Source organism: Cicer arietinum, chromosome 2, assembly GCF_000331145.2.
Source record: "Cicer arietinum cultivar CDC Frontier isolate Library 1 chromosome 2, Cicar.CDCFrontier_v2.0, whole genome shotgun sequence".
NCBI classification, from domain to species: Eukaryota; Viridiplantae; Streptophyta; class Magnoliopsida; order Fabales; family Fabaceae; genus Cicer; species Cicer arietinum.
This window is the reverse complement of record NC_021161.2, coordinates 11,795,844-11,817,883: the sequence shown is the minus strand read 5'-3', so window position 1 is coordinate 11,817,883 and position 22,040 is coordinate 11,795,844. Positions and strand designations below refer to the sequence as shown.

Below are 22,040 nucleotides of genomic sequence, written 5' to 3'. Positions count from 1 at the left end.
AGACTTCCCAAACAGAAGGTTCAACTTGTGGGAAAAGAGTGGTCTTACCAATTACCATCAAATTATGTCGACAGTCGCAAATGCAGGATCAACTTCATTTTGATGGTACGATTATTTCTAGTATTGTTAGATATCCCCTATATAAGAGAGGGAAACATGACAACACTATCATCAAGAATCAAATTGAACTTGACTATCGTTTTGATGTGCCTTATAATCCAAAGTTGCTACTGATCAAATATCATGCACACATTAACATGAAATAGTGTAAGCAATGTACTTCAATTAAATATTTGTTCCAATACATCAACATAGGATATGATAGAATTATATATTCCATTGTTCCAACACAATTTGAACATGGAAAATTGGATGAAATTAAACAGTTCCTTGATTGTAGCTATGTGTCACCGAATGAGGCTTGCTGGCGAATATTTTCATTTCTAATCCGTGGTAGAAAACATGCAGTTGATAAATTATTTTTCTATCTTGAAGGTGATAATTCTGTATACTTCAAATCATGAAAATATTGGAAATGTTCTTGACAAGCCAAGTGTCACTGAAAGCATGTTCACATCATGGTTTGAGGCAAATAATGGTGTATCCTAGGAAAACTATTTGTCATATAATCAATTTGTTTTCAAGTTTATGTTAAAAGGAAGCGAAATTGGATGTGAATTATGTTAACAGTTGTTAAATGACCAAGTTGCTACAATGATATTAATACGGTCAACAATTTTCTGCATGATAGTTTTAGAGATGCATGTTTTGTAATGAGATTCCTTGATGATGACAATGAATTTTAAGCAAGTGCAATGCGTAGTCAACTTAAAATTGTTTTGACTGTTTCAAGTCCACCAACTCCAGTATTTTCTTATAGACAACTGTATGTAGCAATATCTAGAGTTAAAAATATTGATCCAAAGCAATAACGAGGAGTCTTCAACTACAACTACTAATATTGTGTTCAAAGAGATTTTCCAAAATTTGTAACATGTAAGATTTTTCTTATTATTCCTAAACTGATTGATGTTATTTTGTTTTATATTTCATGTCATAAAATTTTAATTACAGCCCATAGACCATGATTCATAATTTTGTATACTGTTTTATTTGCATGTGGAATAAATTATATTCTTTATTCTCAAATTTGGAATCCATATTAAAGACTCTTTAATAAGCCTAACATGTCATCATTAAAACATAACTTTTTAAAACTTATCACTAGGTGTCACACACTGCTAAGAAGAGATGACAAAGCTGGGTTCTTGGCTGTTTTCTCAGTTCTACAGGTTGCAACACAATTTACCCTTCTCCATTACTTTTTGCTTTCTATTCAACATAAATTTTGTTTTGTTTTTTCTTCTATGAAGATAACTTCTTTAACCATTAATATTGACAAGTGTTTTTCTATGTTGCATCACTTATCACTTTAAATTTGCCCATGATTTCAAATTAATTCGGATCTTAACAGATGTAAAATGCTGCCAACATAATAAGTGTAAAAGTTCTTAATGATTTTATAAACAATAGTAAATGGTCTTTTGTAAATAGTGTGTAAAAAGTATTTCCAACATTGATATAGGGAGATGCAAAATTACATGACACACAAAATCAACAAATAGAATCAATCATAAATGATAAATTTACATACACTTAGAAATTATATCCTTTCTATTCTAACATTGAATTAAATGAATAATTTGTGTTTACTGCTATAGCCATCATAAAGAATTTGGTAGCACTATTAAATAGAATCTCTGTCAGGTTTTATATCAGATTTGAGAAAATTCTTGAACCATAATCCAGATTGCTTTTGATATCTTGTCAAACCATTTTTGTAATCTACGTAGGTCATTCCAAATCTTACGGTATATCCGTGGTGCCATTCAAAATTATCCAACAAAGACCATACAAAATAACCCTTTACATTCACACCAGCCCTGTAATTACATTAGAACATATAATATATGTTAAATTCCATAAAACAAAATGATAGATATTGATACTAAAATCAACACTTCAATAAATTACTTACTCAATTGCTTTTTGAAGATAAACAAGATGACGATAATGATAATCAATTCGATAGGTATCCATAAGAGATTCTTGAAGCGATAACGATGGATCATCATACTCATTTATACCTACACATTAAAAAAAATGTGAATTATCATTCATTTTTTCAAATAGGTAGAGAATTAAAATGTTTAACTTTATCTCAAACATAGTTTCAATTTTGTTATTTAAAGAGAAAAATATATAGAGGCGATCTGCATACCATTTTCAGTGATATAGATTAAAGGGTTGTTGTATTTTTCTTTAGCATATATTAGAAAGTCTCGAATTCCTTTTGGATAAACATACAACCAATCAGAAGCAACCTGAAAGACAATTTTATAAAAATGAGTTTGTTAATTAGTTATGAACAAAATCATACAAAACTTGTAAAAACACTTGCAATTTTAGTTGGCAAGACACTTACATTTAGGCCAATAGATTTTCCATCACGATCAACTGCAATCACAATAACAAAAGGATGCCATTATTTACATTACATTGCTAAAATTACTTGTATAATCTAAAAACAAATAATGAGAATATATGCTTACATGTGAAACTAGAAAGAGAATCTGTTAAATAGTTGGCTTTAGCATTGCTTAATTGTGGTGCATCAGAGGCATAGCAAGAAGAGTAGTAGTTGATTCCAATAAAGTCAAAGGAACCACTAACTAGCCTAGATTGCTCTTTAGTAAACTTTGGTAACCGTGACCCCACCAAGGCTCTCATGCTTCTTGGATAATCTCCATTTGTTAAGGGATCCATAAACCTATAGTCAAAAAATTAAATGAAATAAGTTATTAAATATCCACATGTATTAATATTAATTTGAATGGTGTAATTATGGTTGTCAACCATTTTTTTCTTAAAAAATGAAGTACTTACCATCCAAACATAAACTCTATCGCTCGTTCAGTAGCTTTCTGATTAAGTTTGGTATCAGTGAGTGGCACAAACCAGTTAATGACCAATGTTATACCTATCAAACCATTTTGAGAGACCTGCACCCACAATTTATTGGTTATTACTTACTATTCTAAAGTCAACGTAAGAAAATAAACAAAAGTACAATTTATCAATAGTTTTTCATTTATATAATTCTTAGAAAAAATATAATAATATTTATGTATATTCTAAGTTTGTCAACTAATAACATACCTGATACTTAGTCTTGTACACATTAACGGCTGCTGCATGAGCTAGAAGCTGGTGGTGTGAAACTATATAAGGTTCTGTTCCAGAATCTCCACCAACGCATTTTGGATTCAACCAAGAAGAGCATCGACCTGGTGCCATTTCACCATTTGTATATCCGTCTCGACTGTACGTCCATGGCTCATTTAAAGTTATCCAATTTTTTACTCTATCTCCAAATGTTTTAAAGCAAAGTTCGGCGTAATCTTGAAAGTCTTTACTGTAATTCAAGATATATAAAAATCAATTAAAAATATTTTAAAAACTATTTTAACTAAATTTTCAAGTGAGGTTTTATTACTCACATGATGAGAGGGCTTAAGAAACCGCCATATTCATCTTCTAGAGATTGAGGAAGATCCCAATGAAAAATAGTAACAAAAGGTTGTAGACCTGCAATTGTTTTGATATGAGATGACTATATTATTCACTATATCATAAACAACAAAAAAATCTAATAAATGAAAATTGGTTTGTATTCTAACCATTTGCCAACAATTCATCGATGAGATTGTTGTAATAATCGATTCCTTCTTGATTTATTCCTCCACTTAGTTTTCCTTCTACAGTGATAAAATAAATTGAATGGTTAAGGAGAGAACTATAAGTGGATCAACTTTAATTTAATTCAAAATAAATATCATTGCTCTATGTAAGTTTATTTGACTTACTGGGGAGAATTCTAGACCAAGATATGGAAAATCTGTATGCGTCCAAATTCATATCCTTCATGATCCCAACATCTTCCTATAACATAAGAAATAAACAATTAATATTAATCTTATAAAACATATGAATTTTAAGCTATATATAGTAATATCTTACAAAATAAACAAATAATATTTATGACAGTTACATTTGAAACAAATTGTCGCAAAAAAGTATCACTTTTAGTATTCAATGTTTTTTTGTTAGAATGACATATTCTACGACATAATGATTAGTTTGAATATCTAAGTATATATATACCTTGTAGCGATGATATGCGTCTACTGCTACGTCTCCATTATTTCCATCATCTATTTTATCTGTATTGCAATATTTACAAAGAATAAATCAATAAATTAGTTACGAAATAATTTAATATTTCATCTGAAATAAACTATAAGCAAAAGTATGTTAAAAAAATTGTTGTATAAAAAATGTAAAATTTTCAAATGCATTTTTGTTTTTATTAGTAACATATATATACCTGGATATGTATGAGTGAAAGTATCCCAAATACTTGGTCCTCTTCCACCTTCATTTGCTGCACCTTCGTTTTGGTATGCTGAAGATGCTGTACCAAAGATGAAACCTGAAGGGAAATCATTTCTATTTAAAGAAACTATTTGAGGAGTAGTATTAATTACTTCTCCTTGTGTGAAAGTATTAATGATGAATGAAGAAACTAGAGAAAATATGAGATATTTGATGCAGGCCATTTTTGGTTAGTTAGAATTAGGTGTTTGGATATATGATTTATAAGCGAGCGTGGCTTGGTATATATAAGAAAGAAAAAGTATGGTGGGTGTGGCGTGGCTCCTTCATTGCAACTACCTTTATTTGTAGTCAAAGTTGTAGTCTAGCTAGTCCATATACACGAATACTGCTCTGTTTTGTATGACTAAGTACCTCAAATATACATTATTAAACTATATATTCTTTAATTCGGTAATACCAATTTTTTTTTTAGTAATTGTATATTTATCTGAATTTCTTGTTAGAGTTTAATAATTCAGTAATTTTTTCCTCTCATCTAATTAGGAACTAAGTAGTTTCTTCTTTAAAATGTTTAATAAAACTTCATAAATAAATAAATAAATGTATATAATAATAATAATAATAATAATAATAATAATAATAATTATTATTATTATTATTATTGTTATTATTATTATCATTATTATTATTATTATTATTATTATTATTATTATTATTATTATATATCTAATCATAACATATAAGTAATCATTTATTTCATTCACACAATTAAACACGTACTTAACATAAAAATCATATGAGTATATACACACACACACACCATATATTAACATAAAACTTCTAGGAAAAAAACGTTATATTTAAGCTATTAAACACAATTGGTTTAACTTGAAACTGATCTATATAACTCAAATTATGGTATTCTAAAGTCAACAACATTACATAATAATCTTATGACAGAGCAGTTGTGTTTATAATACTCTTGAGTAATTTCTATATTTAGTAAAATCATAAATTTTAACATGATAAAACTATTATATGTCTTCTTTCAGACCCAACTGGTTTCACTCAAAAATGAAATTTCTAATTCTAAGATATAGATATTTTAAGATGAGTAATGCATACCAACTTATAAAATAGAACAAACCACTTCATAAAATCACAACAATTTGTAAAGTTAATATACATTATAAAAGTTTATAGTAATAAATTAATTGGAATAATATTTCAAATCCAATTGATTTCACTCAAAATCGATTTATATTGTTTCGTTATTTCCATTTTAACTTAGCTACGTCATAATTTTTTTCTGCAAAAAACACTATACATTTGACAATTTAGTTAAAATATCAAATGATGTATGATTTGAATAGACGAAATATTTTGGAAAACTTAAGATATCTAGTTTATAAGTATAATTTTTATTTTACATAATAAGTATTCAATTAATATAATTTAATAAAATAAAGTATATAGACACAAAAATGGAACAACATATTTTTTTCTTCCAACTTGTAACTCAATTTTCTCAATCAATTTTCAACGAAAATTAGTGAAATCAGTCTATTTCGTAAGTAATTGAATCGATTTTCTAATGGGACATAAATCAGTTCAAAACACTATCTATGGAGAAAGTTATGAACAAAATACTGAAGGTTAAGAGACAATATTATACTCTTTTCATTTCAATCTTTATATTATCAAGTTCATTTGCTTAACTAAGTAAAATACATTCAAAATTCAATATAAACCAATTAATTTTCAATATTAAACAATTATTGTCTCATCACCAACCCAGCCACAACACTCAACAATCATAATAAAACAACAACAATTCATAATAATTAATAGGCTAAATTACATCTGTGGTCCCTTAACTTAATTTCAGGTAACGTTTTAGTCCTTTATCTTTTTTTTTTCCCGAGTTGGTCTTTTATTTTAATTTTAAGTGGCAATTTGATATTTTATATTTTAAAATGTCAATATTGTTGTCCTTTTTTAAAAAAAAATTCAAAAAAGTCATCAAATTTTTCAACCAAAACCCATAAAATTGATAATATCATCAATAAAATACAAATTTAATCAAATTTATAACTTAAATCTTGAAATAAACTCATATTTTTATTCTTTATTTGATGTTGTTGGCGATGAAAATATGAGTGTATTTGAATATTTTAGTTATGAATCTGATAAAATTTGCATTATATTGAAGATGATTATCAATTTTATGGGTTTTGATTGAAAATTTTGATGATTTTTTTGAATTTTTGTATAAAAAAGAATAACATTGTTGAAATTTTAAAACATAAAATATCAAATTATCACTTAAAATTAAAATAAAAGACCAACTCGGGAAAAAAAATAAGATAAATGACTAAAACGTTACCTAAAATTAAGTTAAGGGACCGATGTAATTTAGTCTAATTAATATAAACACATAACATGCATTATGTATAATTAATTATGTTAAATCAAATAGGATTATCTAAATATCCAAACATGCAAATCATAAACAATTAGTTATATGCAATTAAGATCTTTAAACACACCTAAAAAATGTTTTAAGAATGTTTTCTATATTAAATCTAAGAATGAAAATCAAAGGAGATGAAATTCATCATTGTTGAGTTTTATGTTTACTTTTCAAACATGCAAGAAACCTAAGTCTAAAATTGACTCATTCTTTCTCTATTCTCCTTCCAAGGTTGAACCATTAATTGCCGTTTTTCTTTATTCTCTTCACCCCTCACTCCTTCTTCCTCTCTCACAATATTTCCTTGTCTCCTTTTTCTTTCTCTCAGCTCTTTGTATATTGCTCTTTTTTTTCTTTTCATCTCATCTCACCTCTCCTGTATTCTCTTCCTCTTTTCTTTCTTCTTTCTTTCTTTTCTTATCTTCTTTCTATTTTATAATATTTCTTCCACACACTATTTTTATTCTTTTATACATATTCATATTTTTATTTGCTTTTAATTTATTTATTAGAAGATTGAAAAACACAGATTTCTTAAGTGAACTACACCCCTATATAAGCCACTAACAATATGTTAGATAAAGCAACGAAATGGAAAATATATAAAGTTTGCTTGGAAAAACAGCAAAGTTAAAAATAATACAGAAAATCATTTCATAGATCTTACAAGTAATACTTTTATTTTATTTCACTTACATTAATAAACAGTCATAAATAATATACATAATAATAATTAAAAAGATTAAAATTATATTAAAATTTAAAAATAAAATTCGTTTTATAAAATATCTTGTTAAAATAAAAGTTATAATGAGAGAGAATAAATAATAAAAAGAATTAAATGATATACAAATAAAAAAATTGAAAAGATAGATATTGATAAGTTGTTCAGACGACTGTGATAGGAAAAGACATGTGTTTTGCTTGGAAAGATGGAAAAGCTCAAAAGTAATAAGGAAAATATTAATTAAATAATCGAGTATTTGAAAGAGAGAAAAAAAAAGCAGTAATTGGTCAAAATGGCAAATCGAAAAGACACATGTGAGAAAATTGCTGCACGAAGCGTAAAATTAAATATTTTTAAAAGGATAAAAAGTTTAGAGTGCGCAATTGTCACTCTCAGCACACCCGCCCTCAGATTTGAAAGGTCCACCAATGTCAGATACGACTTTCTTTATAAAAAATAATATTAAAATAATTAAAAAATTGATATATTTTATTTTCATTTTTAAATAAATATATTATTCTTTTTACTATTATTTTCATTTATATTTTATTTTAGATGAATATTTGATTTATAGTAATGATATATTAATTTTTATTTATTAAATTAAAATTTAATTATTTTATATTAAAAAATTAAAATATATTACAGTACAATAGAAAGATTTTAGTATTGATTTTTGAAGAAATATCTAAAAGTGTAGTTTACAAGAAAAGTTCTATAAGACAAAGTGGTGGGTATCATTCATGCTAGTGTATATATCTTTTACAATGTTTCGACAATTGAGAGATAATTATAGCTAAGAGTTAAATTTGTTTGAAATTTATTGTCTTTCTTTTTCTTTGAATTTTCCAATTCTCAATTTTCTTCCTCTGTTGCATGAATTGTCAAAGAAATTACGATACGTGCTTCATGCTTGTTTTGGTCGGACGACTGTTTACTCGGGTTTTGTTGGAAAGCTTTTGGTTTGAAATTTTGGATTTAGATGATTATTGTCCATATTTACCATTTTTTATTTAACACTATTTTGTTTAGATATATAAAATTTGGTTTTTCTATGTAATTTGTAATTACGTTCAACAATCAGGGCTGACCCAACACGTTATGAGGTCTAAAGCAAAATTATTAGATAAGGTCTTTTCAAAATTTAATAAATAAATTATTAATATTTTATTTAATAATTATATAAATTTTTTTAAGAAAACTAATGACATTTTCAAATCTATTTTCTCTATATTTTTTAAATAATGAAATAAGTCTTTTCAAAATTTAATAAATAAATTATTAATATTTTATTTAATAATTATATAAATTTTTTTAACAAAACTAATGACATTTTCAAATCTATTTTCTCTATATTTTTTAAATAATGAAATAAGACATTTCAACGATTATACGGCAACATCTAACACTCATGTAAAATTTTCCATATTTTAGTTGAAGAAGAAAATAATGTGTATATATTGTACCACTCAAGTAACTCATGTTAATAATATGTTCACTATTTATCTCATGATCTCTCCCTTTATAACTAGTATTTCTCATATTAATGATGTACTCACCTTTTATCTCATAATTATTCAATTTATAATTAATATTTATCTCATCTCTACTGTCTTAATTAACCAATTTAGTTGTACTGAGATAAGTATTAAATAATTTGTAATAAAAACAAAATATTTTATTTAATTTATATAAAATTTTATCAAAATTAGTTTTAAGAATATTAAAATGTGAGGCATTTTTCATAGATAAAAAAATATTTGAGGCCTGTTTTTAAGTAAAAAAAATTTTTTTTAGAGAGGCCTACGGCGCTTGCTTTGTCCCTGTCTGGCTCTGATATATTTTTTGAGATGCAACAATATATATATGTTTTATTGATAAGGATAAAAATTGTTAACCTAGCAAGGTCCACAAAGAGCCTCCAATATAAAGACCTCAAACTTTTTTTTTTACTTTTAGTAAAATTATATTTTTTTGTTAAATATATTTTTAATTTTTATAAAATTATGATCTTTTAAATTTTATTTTAATTTTTTTTATGCATTTTTAATTTCTATTTTGATTTTGTAGTTATGATTTTTTTTATAAAAATTATAAAATTAAGAACTAAAAATAAATAAAAAATATTTTAGAAATTAAAAAATTAATTTTTTCTATAGAAATTAAATTAAAATTTTAATTTTTTTAAGAATTAAAATATATTTTATTTTTTATTAATTATTAAAATTAAAATTAATGTTAACCCAAATATATAAAATCAAATTAGTCGAGTGGTGGTTACACAATAACGTTATGTCAAAATAAATAAAATAGTCAGATATATTGTGTGGGATTTTTATCCATATTTTTTTTGCAGTTGCTCATTGCAATTGGGGATGCGATCCGTGAAGAAGATTTTTTCTCATTTTAAAAGATGTCGCATACTGGCAATGCGACATTGTACTGTGACAATTTTTTTTTTGCTATTTAAAGAATATTTGTATTTATTATTAATTATTTTTATTATTTGAATAATTTAAAAATAATTAAAACATTTAAAAAATCAAAATACTATTATGAAAAATAATAATAATAAATTTAATAATATTATAATTTTTTATAATAATAATAATAAGAATAATAATAATAACAATAACAATAATAATAATAATAATAATAACAATAATAATAATAATAATAATAACAATAATAATAATAATAATAATAATAATAACAACAATAATAAAATACATTAATAAATAATAATAATAATATTTATAATATTCTAAATTTTAATAAAAATAATAATAGTAATAATAATAATAAAGTAGATTATATTAATAAAATAAAATTACTAAAGTTGAACCAATAAAATATATTAAATTAAAAAAAAATAGAAAATTGAAGGAAAAATATAACAAATTTATATTTTATCATTATTATTATTATTATTATTATTACTATTTTCATTAATTTTTGTTTATTAGATAAGAAAAATAGGAGGAATTTATTATAATAATGTGCCAAAAAGATGAGAAAATTGTTATACTAATTTGTCAAAACGGAGGAAGTTGTTATAATAATTTGATAAAACAAAAAAATAGGTGTAAGTTGTTATAATAACGTGTCAAATTACCTTATATTTTTCCGATAAAATAACAATGTATTTTCTTAATAACTTCCTCTAATAGTATTTTGATTTTTTGGCAAATTATTATAACAACTTTCTCCTCTTTGGCACGTTATTATAACAATTTTCTCCTAATTTTCTTATCTAATAAATAAAAATTAATGAAAATAATAATAATAATAATAAAATATAAATTTGATGGAATTTTTCCTTCAATTTTCTGTATTTTTTTTAATTTAACGTATTTTATTGGTTCAATTTAATTAATTTTATTTTACTAATATAATCTACTTTATTATTATTATTATTACTATTATTATTTTTATTAAAATTTAGAATATTATTAAAATTATTATTATTATTTATTAATGTATTTTATTATTGTTATTATTATTATTATTGTTGTTATTCTTCTTATTATTATTATAAAAATTTATAATATTATTAAATTTATTATTATTATATTTATAATAATATTTTGATTTTTTAAATGTTTTAATTATTTTTAAAGTAAGACATTTCTGTATATATTTTTTTTTTCAAACTAGGACATTTTGAGATAAAAAATTCAAAAGAGGGATTTATGGATCAAAAACCCATACTGTGTTATATTTAAACTATCTATGACTTTTCACAAAACATAACTTTTTTTTCAGAAAAAAAAGGCTTGACTCTCATTAAAACTTCTAAAACAAAATTCCTTGGAAAGAAAGATATGTTTAGAGGAAAAAACGTACACTTTTCATCGTCTTTTATTATTTATATACTTAAATCATCCAAATACATTTAATTATTAAGGCAGTATGAAACATTAGTTATCATCCTATATGTGTAAATTGATTACAATTTTTTAGTTGAATTTTCGTTTTTTTTTAATGATTATTAAATAAGTACTTTTTAAAAAATTATTTTATTATGTTTTAAATGACTGTTGTTATTATATATTTAAATGAAATATTAAATGTTCAGTTTTAAATATTTAAAATGTTAAAAATTTCTAATCATAAGATTTTATTTTAAAAAAATTTACAATAATATTTTTTTAAATTATTTATTATAATATATTATTCTCTTATGTAAATATAATTTTTTTTTGTTATTATCTCAATTGTTAAACACACCTAACTATGCGTTATAGTTTTGGCATGTATCCCAATTTTATACTCCAACTCCCACAAATGTAACGAAATGATATATTTGTCTCGTATAAATATTAAAAAAAATTATTTTTACTCGCAATACCATTTTAATTTTCAATACACAAGTGAATGCAAATTTTTTATTATTTATCAGAAAACGGTACAATAGTTACATTCCGAAATTTTTTTCAAGTTTTTCGGAACACCTCCTTTTTTAAAAACTTGAAAATGCTTTCATTGTTATTGGCAGGGTTGACCCAACATATTTGGAGAATAAAAACGAATTTTCAAAATTTTAACATAACATCACTAAATTAATATAATTAATGTCATGTAATATTTCTTTTTTAATTGATTTAATATTGTTGACACAATATTACATTTAGAAAAGATTTATATTTTTAATTTTAAAAATATTAAAATTTGTGGCCTTTCTAAGTAAATTTTTTTTGACGCCTTTTGATAAAGTAAATTTTTTATTTTTCATGGAACCTTAAAGCGGTTGCTTTAGTGGTCTTATCCTCGGGTCGACTCTGGTTACCAGAAAACTTTTTTCAAGATTTTCGGTATAGAGTCGTGTTCCAAAAAACTTGAAACCCCAAATTTTTCGGAATTTTTGTTTCCTATTTTGTTTATTTTAAGTGGGTGTTGGTGCTAGAGGACGAGACGATAAGATTGTATGTATAGCACATGATGCTGGTATTTTATCATCTATAATGGATGCTCCTCTGGAAAGGATTCGACCCACAATATCTTGGAAGGACAACAACTTATAGTGGAAGATGATAATGAGGGAGAGCAAAGTCATATACCTATGATCTTAGAGGCTGATGTTGATGTGTTGGAGGAGTTTGTACATGCAATGTATGAACAAGAGGAGGTTATATAGGAGGAAGAAGAGGTTGTACAACATGTGGATGACCATATGCAGGAGGGATTTATAGAGTAAGACGAAGAGCTTACATGGTATCCTAAAGGACCGTATGATATGCTTGTCCTTACACGATATTGGTATCATGTTTATGCCAGACTGTGGTTTGATGAAGTATGTTAAATTAATTATTATTTATGGTACATTAAAAATATTTAAATTAATTACTATTTTTGTTCTATATTTCATTTTAATGTCATATATTTTATTTGTATGCAGAGGCGACCAATGCTGAAGATAACTGTTCATGGTAATAAGCTGAATCAATTTACTCCGCAAGTACTCTCGCGAGTTATACAGACGTGAGCGAATTTTTCTAGATTGGTCCTATTACAACGGGATAGACTGAAACTGATTGACAACAATATGATTTTTGCATTTGTGAAGAGATGATACTCTAAGACTTCATCATTTCACATGTCATTTGGTGAAATGACGATTTCTTTAGACGATGTTCTCAATATTTTAGGCATTCAAATTAGGGGCGAGTTCTACAGTCGACCACCTGACCTAGATAAAGTAATGACATGTAATGTTCCCATAATTTTATTAGGGGTGCCTACTGATGAGATATGGGATGAAACCATTGTATAACAAAGATTTGTTTTCTGCTACTATGGCGTATTTGCTGAATTTGGTAGAAAGTACTAGATAAGAGTCATATATTAGTTGATGCGAAGTACATTCTCCTATGCTAAGAGGAGTTTTTAAAAATTTAAATTTTAAAATCTTATTACAATATACAATTTCACAAAATAGATTAAGTAGCCTGTCCTTGATTTCAATTAAAAATGATTTTTTTAAAGAATTTTGACTATAAAAAACTTATCAATGATTTTACAACCAAAAAAATGCAAGAAAAATGATATTCAATTATTATTATGTGGATGAATGTTGTTGTTAATGTTGGATGTTACTACTACATATTTGAATTGATAATACATGTAAAATTAATTTTACTATAATTTTATTTTGGTTTTGTATGTACTTTTCAATTCTTATGTAATATTTAGTTTTTAATTATGTTAAAGACTATCAACATTTGATTATATATATTACACAACTTATTAAAAAATAGGATACCAAATTCATTGTAGGTCAAAGTGTATTAGGTTTTTATATTTTACCTAATTCATTCTTACAAAACTAACTTAGAAAGTAAATAGTATATCTATTTATCAATTAATTTGGGACCTTATTTTTAATCTATGTGGCACTTAACTATTTCTCAATACATCTCCTGGTGCCAAATACTATTGGGCATGATGTGTGAAACTCATCCTTATAAAAATCGATTTATATAGTGGATAATATCTTTCTTTATAAATTCTTTTGATATATACTTAGATTTTTTCTAATACACTTTCCCAATTTATGTTGGACTTAGACTTTTCTTAATACATCTTTTATAAAGTAGGACTATGAAGTGTTAATGGGGTAAAAATATATTTTAAGTCTAAAATATTTTTTAGAATAAGAGATTTAAATTATCATAAATCAACACTAAATAAACCTACATATAGATGCAGGTCATGCTTAAATTATTGTATCTTTTTTTACTTACTACTCCTAACAGGCTAACATTCTTTTTAAGTGTCACAATTATAGAAAATTTTGATTTTGATTTAACTATTTTTTTTTAAAGTTTAATGTAATACTAATTATTAATTTTTTAATAATACCATTAATTATATGTTGTAAAAAACAAAATATATACGAATAAAAAATAAATGGTTATTTAATTATAGAAGAAAAAAAATGACACACTAAATATGTTTAAAAAATCAAATGACAATTAAAAATATGTTGGGAGTAAAATGCATAGAGAGCCTTAGATAACACAAGTCTGCTCCTTTTAATTAATTGAAAAATTCATTGTCTGATTTAGTCTACGTTTAGATCCATTGGACAATGCTTGTGCTAAAAGTGATTTGACTATGCCAAAATTGTGTTTGGATTAAAATAACTTTCATAGTGAATGTAAATTGATTTTACATACTGTATGTTGTCCTCTTCCCAAACATTGCTTTTTGTTGAGTTTGTTTTTACTGAATTTTTTTTAACTTGATCTTCTTGTCATTTTATATCAAAATGTTTTACATCTGTGTAATAAATTAGTAAACCAACTTGATGTCCTAAGTTTTAATTTTTTTGAATTGATGATATGTTTTGTTTTCATGTTTTATTTTGAAACTGCTATATATTAGAAAAATATTTTTACAAGATCAAAGAGGTCGCCTCATTAAAATAAGAACAACAATTATAAAGTATAAACACTCCAAATACACCTAAGGGTAAGGGTGAAGTGCATTAAGAATAATAATCATACATAAAGCTAGCATTATTATTTCTAAACTACATTTATGAAATGAATCGTATATTCATAACAATTAAGATTAAAGAAACATTACACATATCATGATTAAAGATAACTCAATTACAAAATTTCCACATGTACTACACACAAGCCAATCAAATAGCTCTAATCTTAGATCTAGACGAGTCTACCACAAAGACCGGTAAATTGAAGTGTGTGTGCTTCCACATCTTTATATTACACACAACTCAATCTCACCCACCTCAAAATAGTTGACCAAACCGATCCGAACAATATACAAAACATAAATAATTGGGATATAGATTCCTCTTCTCCATGTTCAACCATACACAAATGTTAATCAATATAAGTCGCTCTGCTTCTAATAAAGTTGTCCTTCATCGATAAACGATGTTGAAACAGACGCCACGCGAACATTGACACCTTCAAGTGAACTCAATTATTCCACACATAAGGATATGATGGATACACCTCATTGAACGTCAATGTTGATAAAAAAAGTTGTACATATCCTTTACTACATAAGTGCCACGTTGACCAAAGTTACACCACCACCTGTCAATAATGTTATCATGCTAAATAATATCATCTAACAACAAAATACATTCCTCCACCAACTCTTTTCTTCAATCAAACAACTCCCTACGGCACCCCCAATTAAAAACCACCTCCACCGTCCTTGTCAATCATATTCGACATTGTAATATTTTTATTAAAGGTCATATTAAATAGTCTCATAAATCTATCTACAACAGTCCTCCCTCTACCCAAGGATCCTCCCAAAATAACATCGCTGCTCCATTCTCCAATACTTTTATATTAATATCCAGAAACCACCTCTTGTCACACCTTCAACTCCCCTCTAACAGAAAAAATAACCTTATACAAAATCAAACCTTATAAGAATCACCACATACATTCTTAGTGACACTCTCATACTTGTGACATAACACCTTAAACAAAAAACCCTCTTTTTTGCTCATCACCTTTCAAAATAAAATAAAAATTTGCATTGTATGTATTCGACTTAAATTAGTGATAAACTTATACAAGAGAATTTGATCTATTTTTGTCTCTGTTTATAATCTTGTAAAGACACAAAATTTATGAAAAACAAATACTACCACAAATACCAGATGAACTTTTTGATGGCCTTCTGCATCAATAACATTTCGTGCCCCTAAACAAAAGAAATGTAATAAACACATTCTAGTTTCGTAAAATATTATTGAGCTTTTTAATTACATTGTAGATCATATCTCGTCCTTCTTTTGTGTCTGATAATTTTTCGTTGAATCTTTGACATGTCCGCAAATTGAGAAAAATAACAAAAAATGATCATTGCATATGAAATTGAATTGTAACTAGAGGATATTGCTAATACATAAACAAAAATGATTACAATGATGAATTTGAACATTCTCATGACTGAAATGAAAATCTTTTAGTTTTAAATGTTTCATTGACTTAGTGGGTGTTGAAATATTTTCTCTTAAAAAAAATTAAGAAATAATGTTGTAGAATAATTATCGCTCTAGTACTATATTATAAAATAAGTAAAATGAAAGATTCGTGGATAATTCTATTTATTAATTGAAAACAAAAATTACAAATATGATTATATATAGGGTGAATGACTCTTGCCATCTCTAAACGAACCCAATTAACTATAACAAATATAAAACTGACTTATTATAAGTCAACTAATAATGACGGCTGAGTAATTGTCAAAATAAGTACTTGTCTAGTAATAATAATAAGTACTTGTCAAATGAACCCCAAATTTGGGGAGTTGTTGATTTGGAACTTACAATTGGAACTACTAAAGCTTATGAAAACTTCAATCATGGAGCTATGTTGTGTATTTCATTGGATACTAGTTAGAGTGGCTGCATTATAATCAGCATTTTATCTTCTTGGACACCATTAATGTTATGGTACACTTAAAATGCAATCATTGTCATAAATTTTTGGAAAAAAAAAAATTATTAAAAAATCACAAGGGATGCAATAAAGAAGAAAAAGGGGGTGTCAATAGTACAATCCTTCCTATTTCTCATTCATAAAAAAGAAATAAAAATACCTATGTGCGCTCACACCATGGTGCTATTGGGCTGTTGAAATTGTGCTCATAGCTTCTTCCACTTGTATTAATATATTAATATCTACAATAACATTATTCTCATACTTAATTTTTTACACTTCTACTCCTCACCCCCCTTTGATTAAAAAAAAGAAAAGAAAAATAAATCTACTTATTTGTCTTTGTTTATTTTTCAATAAAAGGGAGATGGAGAGTATTTTAGTGTAGAAAATAAAGTATAGGAGTAACATTATTGCTAATTTATATACCCTTCACACGCTTGCAAGCATTGTTTGGTTGGAAACTTTTGCCATCAAAGAACCCCCAAAGCAACCTGCAATATTTTCTTAAATTTGAAAACTTATTTATATAAATGATTACTAACTCTAGCACAAGAAAAAAGGCTCATTAGCAACATTGCCATATTTGTATTACAAAATTGTGACTTTGAAATGTTGTATTTACACAAAATTTTAAAAATTATGCAATTGCAATTATTTAATCATAATTTAAAATCATAGCTAATTAACAAGGTTTGCTCAAAGGGGTGACCTGAGAACACAAAATAAATTAGCAAGAAACAAATATAGTCCATATGACAATAGATGATATTGTTGTCTAACCAATCAATCTTGTGTTCTAAGATTCACTCCTCTGAGGTAGAACCATATGCTAGATGGGTTAGAAGAATTCATGAAACACTTTAGTGAGAAAGAAAACATATTTGTTTTTTGTGTTTATGATATTTCATTTTATATGAAAATATGGTGATGACATAAGGTGTAATGTCATGTCCCGATTTCACTATGTTGTCATTCCTTTGTTTTTATTCAACTATGTTGTCATTCTTAAAACAATATTCACTCTGTTTCTATTTATAAATAAAAATAGACAAATAAAAGTTAATATATTTAATTCAATAAATAGAAATAAATGGAGTATTATATTTGTTTTTTTGGTGAAAAAAATTGTTTTAATATCATTGTTATTATGATTATTTTTATTGTAGAATGTATTTGAGGAATATCCTAATAACTTATCTATGTTGTCATTCTATCGACACCATGATGGAGATGTTTCATCTTTCTTACATACACACATTATTATATTACGTATTTCCTTAAAATATTGTTGGCAATAATGCATGTGACTCTTATATGTGTAATCTTCTTAATTGAAGGTCTTTGTTGGACTTATTCCACTTCTCATTGCGTAACGGTGAAACACATTTTTAGCACATCAGTAACCGTTACAATAAGATCAACCAATTCTAGATTTTAAATTTGTATTTTAATTATTTAAAAAAAATAAAAATATACATAAAATATAGTTATTTGATCTTGATCCAATATATGTGATGAAAATGTGAATGCGTGCTTTTTCCAACTACAATCAATTTGAATTCGGTGGAGAAGAGGTAGAATAATAATAATTTTGTCTATCAAATCCATCAAGTAATATAGTGATAAAATATATATGTCTCCATATGAATTATTTTTCGTTTTATCGCACAACTAATAAAATATACTCGTCTATGCGTCTTTTATTTTTTTCTTGGAAGTTTAGAGAATTAATCCACACCTTTTATTTTATTTTTAAAGTCGAGATTACATTACATTCACACCTATTATTTTTATTTGAAGATGAGATGATTGATACACATCCTTATTTTTACTTTGAAGTTGGTACTTTCGACATGCAACCTTTATATTCCCTTTGAAATCGGAATGATTGACCCTCATCCTTTATTTTTCGTTTGAATTCAGAATTTCTAACTTGCACTTTTTATTTTTTCTTTGAAGTCTGGATAACTGACTCACATCTCCTTTATTTTTCCTTTGAAGTTGGGGATACTAATTTGCACCATTTATTTTTCAATTGAAGTCAGGATTTTCGACCTGCACCCTATAATTTTCTTTTAATGTCTAAATTTCAGATTTGCATCCTTTATTTTTCCTTTCAAGCCTGAATTTCCGACCCGCATTTTTTATTTTCCTTTCAAGCCAGAATTGTCGACTCACACCCTTTATTTTTCTTTTGGAGTCAAGATGACTGACCTACGCTCTTTATTTTTCCTTTGGAGCATGGTGACCGACCTGCACCCTTATTTTTCCATTGAAGATGAGAAAACGACCCACAACTAATAATGGGAAAATAACTCGCACCATAAGCCAAAAACAACATATAAATGTGATTTTTTTAGAAAACTTGAAAACGACTTGCACCCGAAGTCGAAAAAATAACCTATAACTATAGCTAGGAAAATGTCTCACACCCTAAGATGACAAACGAATTGCAACTAAAGTCAGGAAAAAAGACTTGCTCCCCAAGTCGAGAAAATGACATACAACTAAAGTTAGAAAAATTAACGTCAGTTTTTTTACATATCCTTTGTTGAGACAAACTCCATATTTAAAGTTTTGATGAAAATAAGCAAATGTTAATTAAGAAAGTTAATTATGATTCTAAAATGTTATGTTAATTTAACTTGTGCTTTTGAGTGAATTTATTTAAGAACAGAATCAAAGAAAAGCAGAAAAGACATCAATAAGAACATTCTGCATAAAAATAGAGAATGATCTCCAGTTTCAAGAATGTTCATCACAACATATGGATCAATCATTCTCCACCTCTTTAACAAAGATTCTGCCTTGAAATTTCATTCAAATAGAATCAGTACATGGCAAGGAACAAGTACGATTCATCCCAGATCAAAAAGGTCATCTGATCACTAAAATAAAAGGACTCAAATAAACAGCCAAAAATAGGAACAGTTTGTAACTCGAAAATCAGACTGTCAAGAAAGTTTGATCAACCTTGATATATGATAAGACATTACAAAGGACATCCAGAAAGATCAAAACAGGAACTCCAGAAAGATCGAATTGACAGATCCATATTGATAATCAATCTCTGTTTTCTGCATAACTCCAACAACAGTGTCTTCTCTTCTGCAATGGCTTATAACTCTTCTCCAAACTCAAATGGCTACATTCAAGACTCAAGATCGAAACTGTACCATTCAAGATCAAGGAAGAAACTTCAAAGGCTTTTTAACTAGAAGACAAAACTGATTTAAAGCTTTAAACAGAAAAGTCAAAAAGCAGTTTTAAATCAATGGCTGGATTATTTTTATTCTGAAATATTGGTTTCAATCAAAAATACAGAGCACTACCAACAACTCTTTTTGACCCTCATTAAGTGCTTCTAAAGCCTATAAATAAAAGGCCAATATCTAGGAGCAAGGCAAGAAATTTAGGTGCTGTAAAATCTCAAACATCAATCACATACACATACTTGAAGTTCTCAAAATTCACAAAGAAGAAGCAGTTCTAACAGTCTCATATCAGATTACTTGATCATTACTGATTTCTTTGTAAAGAATCAAATCTCAAACAAGAGTTGAGATATCTTAGATTCTGTCAAAATCAATCTTATTGTAAAAACTCAAACTATAAGAGTTTCTTTATAGTTTGTTTAGATTGCATTGAATCCTATCAAAGTTAGATAGGTGCTGTTATTGCTTTATGGATGGAAAGTAATAGAGATTAAAACAGATCAAGGTTGATCTAGACTAGGTGTTGTAAAATCAAAAATGTTATTTGTTTTAAACACTTAGTGGAAAATCTCACAGTGTGAGGATTGGACGTAACCCAAGTTGGGTGAACCATGATATTTCTTTGTGTGGTATTCTCTATCCTATCTCTTTATTTGATTGATTAACTAAGATAAAATACAAACTGATTTTCTGTTTTAAGCTAATCAAGGAACGTTCTCTGTTTTATAATAAAATCAAGAACGTTCTCCGTTTCTCTGTTTTCCTAACCAAGATCAATCTTGAGTTATTTTCTTGAGTTTTTAACAGAATTTTTAAAAGGAAGATTTACAATTCAAACCCCCTTCCTTGTAAATCGACATTGCTACTTCAATTGGCATCAGAGCTCGGTCTCTAGAAAGTTCAAAAAACACCTAACAAGTGGCAGAGAAAAGATCTAGAAGAATGTCGAAAGCAAAATACATTGTTGAAGGAGGATCCTCAAACAGACCTCCATTTTTTGATGGATCGAATTACTATTTTTGGAAAAACAAAATGCAGCTGTTTCTAAAGTCTCAAGACACAGGAATGTGGCGCATCATTATAGATGGAGACTTCACACCAAGAGTTGATCAAGATGACTCAAACTCTGCCATAAAGAAAGAAACAAATTGGACAACTGGTGATAAAGCTAAGGTACTTTTAAATTCTAAAGCTCAGTTATTCCTATCATGTGCTTTAAGCAAGGAAGAAAGTGAAAGGGTAGATGAATGCACAACTGCAAAAGAAGTTTGGGATACACTACAAACCCATCATGAAGGAACAAGCCATGTTAAAGAAACAATAATAGACATTGGCATAAGGAAATTCGAATTGTTCGAAATGCAAGAAGGAGAAACTATTGATGAAATGTATTCAAGATTTACTATAATAGTAAACAAAATGCGTTCCCTTGGCAAAGCTTACACATAACAAGAAAGAGTAAGAAAGATCATGAGGTTTCTTCCAATTATATGGAGACCAATGGTAACAGCCATAAGTCAAGGCAAGAATCTTGAATCACTGCCTCTGGAAGAATTAATTGGAACATTAAGAGCACATGAAGTATTGTTACAAGAAGACAAACCAATCAAGAAAGAAAAGGCAATAGCACTAAAAGCTTCTCAAGAAAAAATCTCAGCACAATTAGAGGAAGAACCAGAAGAAAATGAACAAGAAAATGCTGATGAATATATTCTTCTCACCAG

General features: G+C 26.7%; 1 protein-coding gene and 1 long non-coding RNA gene across 2 annotated transcripts; both read right to left on the bottom strand.

Moving 5' to 3' along the window:
* Positions 1 to 1,614: 1,614 nt before the first annotated feature.
* On the bottom strand, positions 1,615 to 4,721 carry LOC101501237 (beta-glucosidase 24-like). The gene is made up of 12 exons (XM_004490100.4): positions 4,448 to 4,721; positions 4,225 to 4,283; positions 3,927 to 4,002; positions 3,741 to 3,818; positions 3,561 to 3,648; positions 3,220 to 3,475; positions 2,947 to 3,062; positions 2,613 to 2,830; positions 2,486 to 2,517; positions 2,282 to 2,384; positions 2,039 to 2,147; positions 1,615 to 1,943 (listed from the first exon to the last, which is right to left on the bottom strand). Exons 1-12 carry the CDS (start codon positions 4,677 to 4,679, stop codon positions 1,748 to 1,750), a joined length of 1,563 nt encoding a protein of 520 aa, XP_004490157.1. The 5' UTR covers positions 4,680 to 4,721; the 3' UTR covers positions 1,615 to 1,747.
* A 10,442-nt stretch (positions 4,722 to 15,163) lies between these two features.
* On the bottom strand, positions 15,164 to 17,972 carry LOC113785398 (uncharacterized). The gene is made up of 2 exons (XR_003471474.2): positions 17,882 to 17,972; positions 15,164 to 17,592 (listed from the first exon to the last, which is right to left on the bottom strand). It is a non-coding gene; the product is annotated as an uncharacterized lncRNA (long non-coding RNA).
* Positions 17,973 to 22,040: the final 4,068 nt, after the last annotated feature.